This window comes from Montipora foliosa, chromosome 7, assembly GCF_036669935.1.
Source record: "Montipora foliosa isolate CH-2021 chromosome 7, ASM3666993v2, whole genome shotgun sequence".
In the NCBI taxonomy this organism is placed as follows: Eukaryota; Metazoa; Cnidaria; class Anthozoa; order Scleractinia; family Acroporidae; genus Montipora; species Montipora foliosa.
The window spans coordinates 4,254,261-4,271,760 of NC_090875.1; the positions used below are offsets into that span (position 1 = coordinate 4,254,261).

The window sequence follows — 17,500 nt, forward strand, 5'->3', positions numbered from 1 at the left end:
GTGGGTAATGGAGACACTAAAAGGAAAATCTTCCCACTCCACGGACACTGACGATGACGTAATGTTGTGAACTAACAGTTGCCAGGATGATAGGACAGTATCTGTCAGAAAAGAATAGGTAATTACTTAAATGTGATATCTCAAATGTAAAGCAAGCCACATCAATTATTGCGAGAAAAACATCTATCTCGGATTTACAGAAGCTCCATGATCTACACAGCCATGGTGTTAACCTTCTCAATGATGATGTGAGGATGGTAACAATTTGACAGAATCTTCTCTAGGTTGGAAACCTCTTCGTGGTCGAGGCACCTTGAAGTTAAAGCTTTCACAATTATAAACCATCATCCCCGTTACCCTTACCATTTAAGCTTCTAAATCGCAGTGATATAGTTCCCTCTGCAATTCTGCTAACAAACAGGCTGGTCCCTTACCACGTAGAATCGAATAGCTTTATCTATGCTGGCTCTACTCTTTAGAATAAATAGATAGATAGATTTGTTTGATACCTATCAAGGGATCTTCAAGTCCAAGATACCAAACTGAAAAGCCATTTGAATAGCGATAGGTGTTTGTATATTGAAGTGCCAACTCTGCTTGGTCGCCGTGAACAATAAGAGAAAAGGGCTCTATGTAACCGCATAATAAGGTGTCATTATTGTACTGGGCGTCTTCTCCAGTGGCCACGCGAAGCCAATTGTTCGATCTGGGTGGAAGAAAAAAGTCGTCACGGTTATATAGGTAGGTTAAAGTCTGCGTTTCAGCCTATTGGCCATCAGGTCAGCAGGTATCTCCGGTTACTGCACGTAGCATGAACGCATTAGGGGTAATTCTAATCCCTCCTGGAAGAATATAGGCTCTCAGAGAATAAAGTGTCTTCTCAACCACATAACACAATGACCCCTGGCCAGGGCTCGAACACGAATCGCTAGATCCAGCTCGCTAAGCATTAGGCTACTACACCAAGTTTTTTTGAGGCACCAGCACTTGGCTAAGTATCCTGACTTCCGGCTGTTATACACAACTGTGGTCTCGTTCACACAGAAGCCCTTCAAGCTAATCCTGCCAAGCCGGACACACGCTGGAAAGGTCAGACTACAACACCGGGAACTCTATACCCTACTCTTTTTGAATAGTGTGTGGGATCTTTAACATCCCACAGAGTTAATGAACAAGGGCTGTGAGTCAGACGGGACCTCCGGCTTTATCACCCTATCCGCGAAGACTTGAAAGTCTAACCATTTGTAGATGTAGTTACAAAGGCAGCACTTTCTCCTCAGTTATTTAAGGACCCTGATCGTTGGTCCGGCCGGAGTTGAACTCACGACCTCCCGAGTGACAGCCTGGTGCTCAACCAACTGAGCCACCGGTGCGCGATAATGCAAAATCTTGATTAAAAATCGCCCAGAATCCTGCCTCAAAACTCAAAATTTCGTTTAAGGTGTTGTTCAAAACAGATCTTTCCTTTCGCCCCTACTTGTCGAGGATTCATTCTCAATTGATTTTAACGCCACACCCTATAGACCGATAGATCGCGAGTAGAGGCGAGTTTCTACTCCCGCGGTGACATAACTGTTCTTCAATAGGTAGCGCTTATAGCTGTTCATACCATGCCCAAGCAGTTGTTAAACTTGATTGTTATGAGATGAATCTCACCTGCAATAAGGGCCATCGCCATTTACTTCAAAGGAATTAAAATTTATCCATATCGCTTTGACAGCGCTCCCGCCAAGTTGCGGCTCAATTGTCCAGCGGCAGTAATGCAATCCGTGAAAGGAACATGGGTAATTAGGGCTGTATAGTGTACCGTTTTTCGCAGTCAACGTACTTTGTGGTTTGCAAGCTGAAAAAAAAATCAACGTTGCGGCTTCTATTTTATAAAGATGGACACACAGTTATCCAAGAGCAAGCGTTTTTAACAGGCCATTTTTGAGTTGGCTTTTACTGCCGTGTGAAAATGAGTCTTAATGCGAGACCATTCATATGAAAACTTTTTCCGCCTAGAAGTCCATTTCTATATCAAACTCGTTTTCATATGAAAGTTTTTGCACGGGGACTCGTTTTGAAACAGGCATAAGGTAACTCGGAAATGGCCTGTTAGTTTGAGCCCTGAAAATGTTTAATTATTCTCAATCCCTCCACTTCCTCTCCTGAGCAAAATAGTAGTTTTAAGGTATCACTATCCCCCAAACGGCCAACCTGTTTTTACACCGAACGTTACGGTCGGTCTAGCCTGAGTATTAAGGTTTTCGAAGGCATGATGGGAGGGAGAGGGAAAAATAAAACGAAAACTGGTACTAACACTGAGATAACTTTGCCTCGTACTTGGTTTCCCAATTCTTGGGCTGGCGTTTTAAAGGGAATCCATGCGTTCTAGCACTTAAAACTACCTTAACATAGTTACTCGGTTTTATGACTTCCGGTGCAGTTAAAATAAACAAATCAGGATGCCTGCGAATAGCCACTTACTGGTGAACACGTTTTGCCAATCATACGGTCCACTTCCTTTGGAGGTGAACCCAGCGACCCGTAAGAAGTATTGTTTTCCTGGCAGAAGCCCAGTTAAAACGTAACTTCTGGTCGATGCACTGATATTGACCTGAGCGGAGAATTTTGGGATTCCATAACACGAACTTTCGTACTTAATGTTATAGCCAAGAAGTTTGCCATTGTGATATTTTTCGGGAATTGGATATATTGATATGTTGATGCTGTCACCTCCAGGATATTTGTTGTTAACGGACACGTAAGGACGTCTACTGGGTACTGCGATGAACAAAGAGAGAAAGAAAACACAACAACGTAAAATAAAAACAAAAAAGCACGTTTTATTGTGGTAACGAAAAGGGTATTTTAAAATTTTTGGTAGCCTTTTGAAATTAAACAAGTTCTTTTTAAAAACTTTCACAGGGGCACATAAACGGGACTAGCCCACTGGATTGTTAGTTCAGAACTGAGTAATTTCCTATTAATTACTTAATATCTTTTCTTTACCGATCAACTGATTGTATCCGAAAGCGTAAACAAACTTTGTCAATTGCGAAATGATAAACTTACCGCCTTCATCTGTTTGGACAACGACGCTGTCACTTTTATAGATGTCGCCATTCACATCAACCAGATAAACCTGGACTATGTACTGACTGAATACCGAGACGTCTGACACATTGACTGACGTGTTCGAGGAGTCTACTATAAGAAGAAACGAACTTGCTCTTCCATCTTTGTAATATAATTGCGGTCTCGTTTGATTCAAGGACAAAATGAAGAAATCGGCTTGTAAGTCTCCTGGTACGTTGCTCCAGTCAACAAATAAACTCTTCTGGCTGGTGTTGAAACCATGTATATTCCATGCAGTTGAAGGAGATAGAGCTGCAAGGTAGAGAAACAAGATCATAAAACCTATAGAGACTAAGGACTTTGTGTTCGTTTGCTTGTTTTAAAAGTAATATGGAGAACAAGAAAGAAAAAGAAAAGCTTTTATCCCATTCGAGTTCTTCCCCAACTTTCCTTTTTTTTTGGTTTAAAGAAAAACAAAATGAAAAAAGGGACTTTCTAGGTATACCTGAATGGAGGCTTCTTCTTACTATAACAAATTCTAGATTCAGACGGCTGTATCTGCTGTATAGTTGCGTCTGTAGAGTAACGAAGTTTCCTTCACCAAATTGCAATTCTACCACGCCCCGATGATCTTCAAAGCATCGTTCATGAGTGAACATCTCAGCACCATTGCTTGAAAAAACCTTTAGAAATTCACTAGAAAAAACAGCGAAATAATCACAATGTGACAGGTCTCTCGCTTTTCTGGTCCTTTGTGCGTGACGCGAAACAACGCGCAGGAGGAAAACAAACCAACGGCACGCACGGGGTGCGCCAGTTTTTCGTAAAAGGCGCAGTTTGCCACTTGGAAATAACAAACTTTAAAGGAACACAGTCCATTTCATAGCTAATTTGCATATTATGTTTCGCACTCTTCTTGCCTACTTTATTCCTCTTCAAAAAGTATATTCACGGTGCCGCAAAATGGCTATTTTTTTATAGATCCTCCGTTTCGTCGTGTTGACTTTGTTTTAAGGGACATGAAAAGAGAACGTTTTCTAAAGCAATTTGAAGTAAAAACTAGCGGTAAAAGCGCGCGACGTTTCAACCGAACTTCGGTCATTATCAAGCTAAAAGTGAAGACAAAAGTTTTATTAAGTCTAAATACAACAACACAGAGAAGTAAATATAAAGTATGAAAATGTAAGAAAGTGGTGTTAGAAAACATGCAAGAACAACATAATTAAAAATGATTAAAAACTTTTGCACTAACTGAGTCTGACTATACACTGAGACTTGGTCTCCGTTAATTAATAAAAAACATTTTATCAATCAGAGAGGCAAACTTGTTCTTGCACTTTTTTAAGATGCTAAAATTCTTGCTTAGATCATTGGAAAACATTTCCGTGTTAAACATTCTTATGTGCCCAATAATCCTACAAAGAATTTTACCATCTTAGGAAAGTGCAAGAACAAGTTTGACTGTCTCATTTATGAAATGTTTGTCTATTATTATTATTATTATTATTATTATTATTATTATTACTCTTAATGAAGTGATACCAAGTCTCAATGTACAGTTAGACTCAATTCGTGCATAGGTCTTTAATCATTTTAAATCATGCTATTCTTATATGTTTTCTAACATCCCCTTTTATGACACTTTCATAGTTTATATACTTTTACTTCTTTGCTTTATATTTATACTTATGCTAAAATTTTTATCTTCACTTTTAGCTTGATGATGACCGAAGTTCGGTCGAAACATCGCCCGCTTTTTCATTTCACCTTACATGTAGTACAAAGTTTTGCTTTCTGTTGGGCTGGCTGCCTTTGCCAATAGCTTTGTATTCGTTCTGTGTCTTTAGATAAAGGTATAGCATTAGCCTTGTAGATGGGAAATGGTCCGGCTACACTCGCCAACACAAATGCATTCGCTTACCAAATTTTCAGGGTACATTTAACTAGCATGTATGCAGTGGGTGGTATGCCAAGATTATCGTGAAATTGCACATACAAGAGAGAGACAGAGACAGAGACAGAGAAATAGAGAGAGTGAGAGAGTGAGAGAGAGAGAGAGAGAGAGAGAGAGAGAGAGAGAGAGGCCTAAGCCTTGTTTGAAGAAGTAAATAAATAATTTGTTGTCAGATTTGAACATTATAGGCACTGCATATGTTTATAAACTTTCTCATAATACAAAAACATTTCCACCAAAACATTTCCTCCTTTAAATTCAGACATTCCTCGTGTAGGATACCAGAAATCGGTGAATCAAAAAAACCAGACTCAAACATCTCGACAACTTGGAATTGAAGACATTAGGGCCACCTTAAGTCACCAAAACTCACCTCCAGCAGTAATCGAAACGGAGTTCTTTTAGTGAAAGAAGGATGAATGCATTAGTCATGCCAACACTTTCTATCGTCCAGTTACATTGTAGCACACTGTAGTCCGATTTCGTAAGGTGGATTGTTCCAAAGGACTGGTTAAAACTACCACCACAACCTTTTAAAGCAAAATATAATGCAATGAAACTTTAAAACTGTCTGCCTCTATTTATATTGATTTTTCAGCAGGGCTTGTAAGGAAATTGATCTTTGTCATAGAGACAGGTCAGAGAGCGATTCAAAAGAACTTTTTAAATTTACCTCCTTCTTTAGATTTATTTTGCTTGACGGCCTTAATAAACTCTGGTTATCACTTTAAAACTTTAATCGATTTGCACGTCTTAACCCAGGGCTTTTCTTTCGTTCGTGTGCAAGGGTAATTCAACTTTTCCAGGAAGTGAGAGCAGCGTCACAATTGATTCGAAAAACACAAATTGCAAACATGTTTCCCCAAGAGGCTTCAGGTGACATGACCATGCAATTGACACACCCAAATTTAAATGTTCCCCCGAAAATATTTAGTAAAGTTTCAAATTAAAGTTTTACCACCAAAGCTTGAATGCTTAGTTTATGCTCCCACCCCACTCCTAGGCTAAATGAGGGATTGACTAAGGACCCATTGCTAACCTCTAAAATGAATAAAGAAAAGAAAAACATACGCAAACTTATTTCGAATTTCATATTACTTGATTCTCCTTTCTCGGACTATCCATAGGCTGCACAAATGATTTTATTCGACCTTTACAAGTCACGGTCAACGGCTCAACACTATATGCCAACACTCACCGACCACGACTGAGATCCATGGCGACCGTGGTCCCTCACCCACTGAAGTGAAAGCGGAAACCGCTATTTCGTACTTGCTTCCTCCATTCAAACCGCGTAGCACCATCTGGAACACGTTTGGGTCGTTAATGGTAACGTTTTTTGCATGATCTCCATAGTAGTAATAGTAGTAGTAGTAATAATAATCTCTGTAGTGGACTGTGTAGCCTTGTATCTGGCCATTCGTATACTGTGGCTTGACCGCATCCCAAAGTACCAGAATCTCATTTGGTTGGAAGTTCCTTACCCGCACGTTTGTAGGTGCCCGACTAGGAGCTAAAAGAAGCAATATGTAAGATTCTTTTCATTATGGTATAGGCAGATAGATAGGTAGATTGATTGATTGATTGATTGATTCATTGATTGATTGATTGATTGATTGACTGACTGATTGTTGTCGTTGGTAAGTTTGCAATCCATTACCGTTGCCCTACCGATTGGGCGACTTAGTAAGGGATCAACATTCAGGGATTCACTCATTATTGCAAATTGTTGTTGTTGTTCTTGTCATTCTATTGGTATGTCATATAGTTTTGTTTGTTTGTTATTGTTGTTGTTGCTGGGGAGCAGAAGGTTCTCGTTTTGTAGTTTGGATTCCTTTACCGTTGCCCTACCTACTGGGCTACGCAGAAATAAGGGATCAAGCTTGTATACCATCAGTGACATCTGGCTCAACATTGCATCGCAGCTGTGCTCTTCATGTCTTCCTTGCGGCAATTTACCACCATAATACCTATGGCACGCTCTCTTCTATTCGAAATATTTTAGAGTCAACTGGCTAGTTTTCAGCTTGCAAAAGTAAGTTTACACAAAGATAATTACTCCCGGAACTTTAGATTGTTGCCACGCGGTCCTCACCTCCTGCTCCAGTCGTGATAGTTTGGATTTCAGTGGAATAAGTGACATTCTTGACGCCTCCCGTGAACGCAAGTAACTGGAATTCATACATTCGATGTGGCTTTAACAGCTTGTTTACAAAATAATATCGATCGTACAAGGACCAGACTTTGAACAAAACAGATATATTTGTCTTTTCCTCGGTGAACATCACCATAAAGTGGGTAATGGAGACACTAAAAGGAAAATCTTCCCACTCCACGGACACTGACGATGACGTAATGTTGTGAACTAACAGTTGCCAGGATGATAGGACAGTATCTGTCAGAAAAGAATAGGTAATTACTTAAATGTGATATCTCAAATGTAAAGCAAGCCACATCAATTATTGCGAGAAAAACATCTATCTCGGATTTACAGAAGCTCCATGATCTACACAGCCATGGTGTTAACCTTCTCAAATGATGATGTGAGGATGGTAACAATTTGACAGAATCTTCTCTAGGTTGGAAACCTCTTCGTGGTCGAGGCACCTTGAAGTTAAAGCTTTCACAATTTATAAACCATCATCCCCGTTACCCTATACCATTTAAGCTTCTAAATCGCAGTGATATAGTTCCCTCTGCAATTCTGCTAACAAACAGGCTGGTCCCTTACCACGTAGAATCGAATAGCTTTATCTATGCTGGCTCTACTCTTTAGAATAAATAGATAGATAGATTTGTTTGATACCTATCAAGGGATCTTCAAGTCCAAGATACCAAACTGAAAAGCCATTTGAATAGCGATAGGTGTTTGTATATTGAAGTGCCAACTCTGCTTGGTCGCCGTGAACAATAAGAGAAAAGGGCTCTATGTAACCGCATAATAAGGTGTCATTATTGTACTGGGCGTCTTCTCCAGTGGCCACGCGAAGCCAATTGTTCGATCTGGGTGGAAGAAAAAAGTCGTCACGGTTATATAGGTAGGTTAAAGTCTGCGTTTCAGCCTATTGGCCATCAGGTCAGCAGGTATCTCCGGTTACTGCACGTAGCATGAACGCATTAGGGGTAATTCTAATCCCTCCTGGAAGAATATAGGCTCTCAGAGAATAAAGTGTCTATTCAACCACATAACACAATGACCCCTGGCCAGGGCTCGAACACCAATCGCTAGATCCAGCTCGCTAAACATTAGGCTACTACACCAAGTTTTTTTGAGGCTCCAGCACTTGGCTAAGTATCCTGACTTCCGGCTGTTATACACAACTGTGGTCTCGTTCACACAGAAGCCCTTCAAGCTAATCCTGCCAAGCCGAACACACGCTGGAAAGGTCAGACTACAACACCGGGAACTCTATACCCTACTCTTTTTGAATAGTGTGTGGGATCTTTAACATCCCACAGAGTTAATGAACAAGGGCTGTGAGTCAGACGGGACCTCCGGCTTATCACCCTATCCGCGAAGACTTGAAAGTCTAACCATTTGTAGATGTAGTTACAAAGGCAGCACTTTCTCCTCAGTTATTTAAGGACCCTGATCGTTGGTCCGGCCGGAGTTGAACTCACGACCTCCTGAGTGACAGCCTGGTGCTCAACCAACTGAGCCACCGGTGCGCGATAATGCAAAATCTTGATTAAAAATCGCCCAGAATCCTGCCTCAAAACTCAAAATTTCGTTTAAGGTGTTGTTCAAAACAGATCTTTCCTTTCGCCCCTACTTGTCGAGGATTCATTCTCAATTGATTTTAACGCCACACCCTATAGACCGATAGATCGCGAGTAGAGGCGAGTTTCTACTCCCGCGGTGACATAACTGTTCTTCAATAGGTAGCGCTTATAGCTGTTCATACCATGCCCAAGCAGTTGTTAAACTTGATTGTTATGAGATGAATCTCACCTGCAATAAGGGCCATCGCCATTTACTTCAAAGGAATTAAAATTTATCCATATCGCTTTGACAGCGCTCCCGCCAAGTTGCGGCTCAATTGTCCAGCGGCAGTAATGCAATCCGTGAAAGGAACATGGGTAATTAGGGCTGTATAGTGTACCGTTTTTCGCAGTCAACGTACTTTGTGGTTTGCAAGCTGAAAAAAAATTCAACGTTGCGGCTTCTATTTTATAAAGATGGACACACAGTTATCCAAGAGCAAGCGTTTTTAACAGGCCATTTTTGAGTTGGCTTTTACTGCCGTGTGAAAATGAGTCTTAATGCGAGACCATTCATATGAAAACTTTTTCCGCCTAGAAGTCCATTTCTATATCAAACTCGTTTTCGTATGAAAGTTTTTGCACGGGGACTCGTTTTGAAACAGGCATAAGGTAACTCGGAAATGGCCTGTTAGTTTGAGCCCTGAAAATGTTTAATTATTCTCAATCCCTCCACTTCCTCTCCTGAGCAAAATAGTAGTTTTAAGGTATCACTATCCCCCAAACGGCCAACCTGTTTTTACACCGAACGTTACGGTCGGTCTAGCCTGAGTATTAAGGTTTTCGAAGGCATGATGGGAGGGAGAGGGAAAAATAAAACGAAAACTGGTACTAACACTGAGATAACTTTGCCTCGTTCTTGGTTTCCCAATTCTTGGGCTGGCGTTTTAAAGAAAATCCATGCGTTCTAACATTTAAAACTACGCTAACATAGTTACTCGGTTTTATGACTTCCGGTGCAGTTAAAATAAACAAATCAGGATGCCTGGGAATAGCCACTTACTGGTGAACACGTTTTGCCAATCATACGGTCCAATTCCTTTAGAGGTAAACCCAGCGACCCGTAAGAAGTATTGTTTTCCTGGCAGAAGCCCAGTTAAAACGTAACTTCTGGTCGATGCACTGACGTTGACCTGAGCGGAGAATTTTGGGATTCCATAACACGAACTTTCGTACTCAATGTTATAGCCAAGAAGTTTGCCATTGTGATATTTTTCGGGAATTGGATATATTGATATGTTGATGCTGTCACCTCCAGGATATTTGTTGTTAACGGACACGTAAGGACGTCTACTGGGTACTGCGATGAACAAAGAGAGAAAGAAAACACAACAACGTAAAATAAAAACAAAAAAGCACGTTTTATTGTGGTAGCGAAAAGGGTATTTTAATATTTTTGGTAGCTTTTTGAAAACAAATTCTATTTAAACTTGCACGGGGGCACATAAACGGGACTAGCCTACTGGATTGCTCGTGCAGAACTGAGTAATTTCCTATTAATTAGCATTACAACACAGTAGGAGTACAAAATTCTGTTACGTTCGCGAATTTGGATTCCGTGCAATTAGATTGTACAGACTTAAGAATTGACTTCTATCCAACTCATCATATATTTGCAAACTGATTGATTATCCCTTAGGTTGGGTAATACTGGCAAATAACTTTACCAATGTTGGACATGTATACCGAAGGATTCATATTTTGGTCTTTTTTGCTTCTTCTTGTTGAATGTTTTACCTGAACTAGCAATGCATGACTGGGGCATCCTTTTAGAGGGTGCAACAAATTAGCGTTACGGGCGCCCTATATGCGAATTAACTATGCTATGTTTTTCTGGGCCCGTCAACTCACAAGCAGAAGGACTCAGTTGAGTGGCTAGCCACATAGACAAAGTTCGTCCAATCAGAAGCTTGTTTCTAATTTGTCGATCTCCTTTCCTAGCGAACAAAGCAAGTCCAAGCAATAATGTTCATTGTTGTGATATTTCTCTTGCAGAGAGACAACATGAACGTAGTTTTGAATGACTGCATATAACAAGTCATCAGGTATATTTGTTTGCACCGCGTGTTTCATCTAGCCTTATTTTTCACACTCACCACCTTCCTTGGTAAAAAGCAATACTTTTGAACTCCTGTGTGGTTGTCCTAGTAAATCCACGACAACAGCGAAGAGACGATACTCAGTGCCACCTTCAAGTCCGCTTAATGTTATGGACGTAACGTTTGGAAAAACAATGTCCCCTGCTATCTCTTTACCATCAGTAGTTTCTACTATTGCAACATAAGCCCGAACCTGATTTCTAAGGCTGACATCGGTTAGGTTTGGCCATTGAAAGGTAATACTCGATTCTGAAACATTAACGACGGTGACATTCCATCCATCCACCTGTGGCGCTGTAAATAATGTTGGAAAGTCATTGTAACGTAACTATATAACATATGTCATCTATAGCTGATCAAAGGCCCATTGGAACTGATTGTTTGTAGCAAACTAATAAACAACAATATTAATAGTTTTGCTAGGCGCTGCTAAAAATTTCCATGGATTTAAAGAACTTGAATGGTCGGTGAGCTCTTTTTCATTTCGATCAATAGCCTTGATGTACCCGGTTTGTCTTCCTATCCTCTCATTAATGACTTTCGCTGTTATCTTAACTGTCCGTCATTTGCAAATACCTCCTTGAACGACCAAAACAAATCACATTCCACTTGCAAAACTATGCACATCCATAAATTTATTAGCCAAATGGGTACAGGTAGTTTAAAATACAATTATAAATGTTATGGTTTTCTGTGGAGTTGTGAGTTGATGATCATCCGAGAATAGCAAGGTCAAGCAATTCAGCGATACGCGGCCATTTTGAATTCTATTGTTTCAAAAGCTATTATGGGATGCTCAGGCGGAAAATTAGTATGTATTTGCCCCGAAGCATCCCATAATAGCCATTTGAAACAATAGAATTCAAAAAGGTCCATTCATAAACAGTTCCTTGCTACATAGGTAGGTAGATACTTTATTAACTACATTCAGCGGGGCAGCGAAAGCTGAATTGCGTATTTACATTATGGCAGTAATTTATACTAATAATTATAATATAAAGTATCAATTATAATAGCTAAGAATCCTAAAAATTGTTTACAATTCTGCGCGAGGCCATAAAAAACCTGTTCTTAAATCCATTTGTCTTCCAACGCGGCAAAGTGAAAGTGAGCGCGTGCCTTAGATTACAGTTGCTCTTATAAAGAGGCGGCAACAGCTTTCTCAACTTCTGATTCGGGTCGCTCATTATGCTTTCAAACGTGCGCATGCAAATGTTTTTGGTGATGCTCTGCAACCGTTGGTAAACTCATAAGCGCTAAAGCTTGCTGATATTCTATACCAGGACTTATGATTCGCATTGCTTTTTTCTGAAAGCGTTGCAATTCATGCGAAAGGTAGGCTGGTGATGGAAAACTGGCGCAGCATAGTCAATGACAGAGCCCACGCATGTAGCGTAAAAAAGGCATAGATCTCCCTGTAAAACTCAAGCTCTTTTTAGTTGAACAAGAAAATAGAGCCTATAAGCTGCCTTCTTAGTAATTTCCGTGATATGCGCATTCCATGTTAAATTACCAGAGATGGTAACACCAAAAAGTTTAGCATGTTTAACTAACTAGATGCACTCCTCTCCTATGACTACAGGAGGAAAGACACAATTTGATGTAAAACTAATGCGGAGCTCCTTACACTTACGGCAGTAATTTGGAATTCCTTACCTTTGTCAATACTGCCGTTAAGGATGGCATATCGGGCAGTAAAGGTATCATACTTGTGGTACGCTCTAACTTCGACAGAAATGTTCAGGGTTGAAGTATTGAGAAACGCCCCTTCACCAAGGCCACAATAGCTGTACAGAAGACTCTTACCATAGCCGTCCTTAACGAATATACTAAAACTGAAAAAAGGGCACAATTACCTGAAATGGATATTGAAAGAATTTCTACTTGATTACTTTAAAGGATTTCACCTATTTAATAGCGTTTTAAGTTTGCAGAATGTGCGAGTAGGGCTTGTACTGAATTCATCTCAATCGTCTTCACTTTGCATTTAGTTGGTAGATCTGTTGCAATTGTAACTCTGGCTTTATGGCTCGGCTCTTTAAAGGAAACTGTTAACATGTGCCCATCAGCACAAGGCTGTCAACATCAGTTATACTCTGCCACAAATGCCAATCTTGTCTACACCAAATTCTGAATTTCATAATAAGTACCTGCAAACCAGCAAATTCGAATATTTGCTGACTGAAAAATATCCATCGCAAACGAAATTAAACCCTTGGCAAAGCAGCTTAGCTCAATCGATGTTTTCGTTAAATCAATAGACGACAGCTCTGCCAGTTTTGACTCTCCTTGGCATAAAAAAGTGGCCTGCTCCGAATTCTTTTGAAGCTTGTAAGGATGAATACAATTTAGTACATTCATGGCTATAAACCGCCGTTTGCACTTGTAACATGGAATTGATGATATAGATATTTTTTCAAAAAAAAAAAAAAAGAATTCGCCTAGTGCGGAAGGGGTCTAGTTGGGCTTCCAACAATATGAAAGCGACAATCTCACATCACAGCAATATATTTTGTCTTTTTTTTTTTTTCATTAACTGAGAGTGCAGCGAAGACTCAAGACATGTACTAAGACCATTGTAACTCCTATTCACAACATAACCAACAAGTTAAATAAGAGGAAAAAAACCGAAGCAGTGACTCTGTATCTTACCTACAAAAAGAAACTGGATCAATAGCAAGAATCACGTGATCACCATTTGGTTCATAGATGTCTCCAATGTTCCATTGACACTCACTCTCAGTTATTTTGTCACCTTTTTGGAAGGAGAGTTCTTCCAGTGGTTCCTTCACTAGACCACCGCATTCTGAATAATAAGTTATTGTAAGTTGGTCATTTGAACTTCCCTTTTTGTATTGATGTAAGTGTTTTCTTTATGAACAAAAATAACACACTCAAGGGTGGCGCTATCATGGGCATAGCTTCGAAAAGTCAAACTTTTATTAATGGAAACCTGAAATTGGTAATAAATGTTTCCAAAGGGTCTTGATAGTAGAAGACCAGTAAAGAATTTCAAGAAAACGACAAAACGTTTGAGTTAACAAAACATGTTTCGACGGAAATTTCTGTCATCCTCAGTTAATCCAAATGTGAGAGGCCCTATCACCGGCTAATTGCTCCTTCACAAGCGTGGAAAAATGCCGGATCGTTTCGCCGACGTAACATGCATTACAGCCTGCACATGCAAACATGTAAACCACTCGTTTCAAACTTCTACAAAATTCTAAACATTGTCGCGCCTTGTGTTCAGCAGATTGTTTCCATGTTTTGGATCACGCCTCCACCAGTTTTCAACTTAAGATAAAAGAGGCTATTCATATTCAGAGAGAACAACCTTCTTTGCATCAACAGTGATTACACCATGTTAATCTAAATTGCCTGTTTAATTCTCACCCTTGCACGCTTTGCTTCATTCTGTTGTTACATTTATCACAATTAGCATTTTCTACTCTACTACTATAAATTCAGCTTCCATCGCTTTGTACTTGGATTAACTGAGGATGACAGACGTTTCTGTCGAAACATGACTTGTAAACTCAAACGTTTTGTCATTTCTTTAAAATTCTTGATAAGCTATACTCTGCGAGTAGAGTCTCTTTCGATCTTCCTAGATAAGTCGGGAAGAGGAAAGTAGACTCTGCCATCCGGCTCGACATTTCGTGTTGAGCATGCGTTAAAAATTCAAACGTATTCGGGAGTCAGTCACACGTGACTAGTAACCGCAAAACCACAAAACCAAAAAAAACAGTAAGGATATTTTCGAACAACTCTGGCAAACACACGACAATCAAAGAATCGTTTCCTTCAAAACTCAAGATAGTTCAAGTTTTTAAATTGCCATTTCAGTTTTTACTGAAAAAATTAATAGGTTTCTCAATTCTGGCAAGCTAGTTTCTGAAACCGACATACGGAGGAAATACTCATGGGAATTTAGACGGTTAAAAATTGTCACGCTGTTCTAAATTTAAAAAATATTGATGACGCGTGGCGATTGATCACGCGCACAAATTAAAAAAAACCGGCTTGACAAGTCGAAATTGGACTGACTCATCCATTTCTTTGGATGAGCGGCAAATCAAAGAAAGTCGAGCCGGCTGGAAGAGTCTACTTTTCTCTTTCCGACTTATCTAGGAAAATCGAAAGAGACTCTGCTCGCAGAGTAGATAAGCTATTAAAAGGGGGAGGGGGGTTACATGAATATTGAAGCTATAAAATTGAAGTTACGGAGGTATAATGAGTGATTCAAGCACTAGGTTGTGATAGTCTGGCAATATTTATTCAAATTTCGCTGGTGTGCCTTGGAAAAATCGCTACTGAAAGCTATTTACCGTTCGCAGTCCCTTATCTCGGGTCTCTACGGCAATTTCATCAACGCACAAGTGAATGAATTAGGATTAGGTTGTCTTAAATTAAACAAACTTGCCGTATCGTTCCTTTATCATTTCATTGTGATGTATTCAAGGTCAGATGTGAAAACATTGATCGTTTTAGGTAGCAAACACAGTCAGTTTATAATATATAGATTTAGCCAAGCCAAAAAGCGGAGCTCCCGCCTCTAACATCAGAAAGCAAATTATGGACTCTTTTTTATATATAAAAAGGTTTAATTGGAGCTGAGGCTCAACGTTCTTATATAATTTGGCGTTGTGAGGCTGAAAACGTTCTTAAAGATGTTCTTTAATTTTATATGGTATAGTTTTTTAATAACTGAAATCTTGCGGACGTGACTAAGAAACCTATCAAAGTGCTTGCTATGATGGTGTTCAAGTTTAATATTTTGTAACGATTATAAATAAGAACTGCTCATTAACTGAGATATGTGTCATGCAATAAGAAAACCATCATTATGTTATACTAAATAAGCCCTTGAGTATTTGGGTTAATTTACATTTCTTTACCGTTATTTCATGCTTTCATTCAAAATACAAACAACAAAATAAAAACGTCCTCAATCGACTCAATCTGAGTCTGAGGAATGTTCTTAATACGTTCTTATAATTTTGGTTAATCTCAGCCACAGCATTCTTATAAAAAAAGCTTCTTATAAAAAAAAAGAGTGTATAGTGTTTATGGATATAGTTATGCTTCTGCATAAAGTACAAAATCAACAAATAAAACTGAAATTACATACACAGAAATCTCTTTAACAACATTTTCGTCTGACTAACAATCTTTACTCTCCCTCTCTCTTCACGGTTCAGAACAATAGCAAAAATCTTTACTCATTAAAAAGTCGAACTAAAGCGCAGTAAATTCGCTTACTCGACTACAATTTCACAGTCAAACAAAGCAGCTCACAAGTGGACATCCATTTCGCACAAATATGTCAGGATCTCTGTCAACACGGAATTGCAAACGCTTCCAGGCCTTCTTCGTTTTTTTAGATAGTTGTACAAAATATGTGAGGCAGCGAGGCATATCTTAAGAAGGAAAACATTACCTGAAAGTTAACCGTTGTAGAGGGGCCGTAAGGGGGGGTCAAGCGCACAGTTCACGGCCATTAAAAAATGAAAATCACGAAACACGGTAATTAATTTTCTTGTTTCACAGTTCACGGAAAATAAACTCACACTTGAGAAAGATTTGTGGCCTTGCCCTATATATATATTTGTATTGGTCTAAGTCACCTAAAGGTAGTGGCATGGTGGTGTTCTGGCTAGCGTGTCGGACTCTCTGTCTAAAGCTTAAGGTCTGTGAGCACCGGATCAAGTCTAAGGACGATCAGCAACTTTAGGTCTTGTTCTCTGACCTTCTCTGTTATCGTGTTACTCGTTCTCTGTCCTCTCAGTACAGTACAGTGAACATGGTGAAAACGAAAAAGCCAAAAGAACTTTGATGTAACGCGAATAGTTCGTCCACTACGAGTTGTTACAGCCTTGGAGAAAAGTCATTTCGTCCTCCAGGTCACTGTCTACAGTTGCAGGAAGTTCGCTTTCAGATTCTGTGTCGTACTCAGATTCTTGTTCATCGTCTGTGTCTTTCTGGTTTTCTTTTTCTTGGCGCTTCCTGTTGCTTTCAACGACTTCAACAGGACATCCCAAGTCACCTGCAGCGTCCACATGTCCTAGAGTTCTCTCCATTATTATCTTCTCTTTTGGTTGCTCAGAAGTAGCATTCATGTTAAGTGGCAGAGTTCCTGCTTTGAACATTGTTGTTTCCTGGCGTACTGTTCGCTGCCTGACAGCTTTGCCGTTGTTTGCTGCCCATTCCAACATCGACTCTCGCTCTCGATCGTTAAGCTCTCGACATTGTAGCTACAGTCCCGGACAAAATTGTTGAAACACTTTACAATACCTTTCCCTCCCACAATGTTGTTTTGGCAAATGGGCTCCGAAACTCGTGTTAAAACAACAGTGTGAGGGGAGAGTGAGCTGCGAAAGCTTCAGATCTGTATAGTCGTGTACTGTTCCAACGAATTTTGTCACAGACTGTAGGTCGTGGAAATGAAATAAAGTTTCCTGATGGTTGGTGTCAAAGGTCGCGTCAGCTTATTTTTGGATCTGATATCATACACTACGCAACGGGTCATACGAAACCCCTTTGTCACGCAAGATGAAGAAAACCGACTTCGTAGGGTCTACGTAAGTAGCCGTTCACGGAAAAAGGGTCGTTTTCGTGTTTGTTA

At 39.8% G+C, this 17,500-nt stretch overlaps 1 protein-coding gene across 1 annotated transcript in view; it reads right to left on the reverse strand.

The window, feature by feature from the left end:
- LOC138009693 (uncharacterized) overlaps positions 1 to 17,500 on the reverse strand; it is a 54,389-nt gene that overhangs the window by 36,241 nt on the left and 648 nt on the right. The window contains exons 2-16 of the mRNA XM_068856732.1: positions 13,528 to 13,681; positions 12,532 to 12,710; positions 10,873 to 11,169; positions 9,780 to 10,076; positions 8,967 to 9,153; positions 7,821 to 8,017; positions 7,110 to 7,409; positions 6,213 to 6,527; positions 5,388 to 5,544; positions 3,566 to 3,756; positions 3,058 to 3,372; positions 2,470 to 2,766; positions 1,657 to 1,843; positions 510 to 706; positions 1 to 101 (exon numbers count right to left, since the gene is read on the reverse strand). The exon at positions 1 to 101 is cut by the window's left edge and continues 199 nt beyond it. Coding sequence (XP_068712833.1) covers positions 1 to 101; positions 510 to 706; positions 1,657 to 1,843; positions 2,470 to 2,766; positions 3,058 to 3,372; positions 3,566 to 3,756; positions 5,388 to 5,544; positions 6,213 to 6,527; positions 7,110 to 7,305 — 1,956 coding nt within the window. The 5' untranslated portion in view covers positions 7,306 to 7,409; positions 7,821 to 8,017; positions 8,967 to 9,153; ... (2 more) ...; positions 12,532 to 12,710; positions 13,528 to 13,681. The remainder of the gene's footprint in view (positions 102 to 509; positions 707 to 1,656; positions 1,844 to 2,469; positions 2,767 to 3,057; positions 3,373 to 3,565; positions 3,757 to 5,387; positions 5,545 to 6,212; positions 6,528 to 7,109; positions 7,410 to 7,820; positions 8,018 to 8,966; positions 9,154 to 9,779; positions 10,077 to 10,872; positions 11,170 to 12,531; positions 12,711 to 13,527; positions 13,682 to 17,500) is intronic.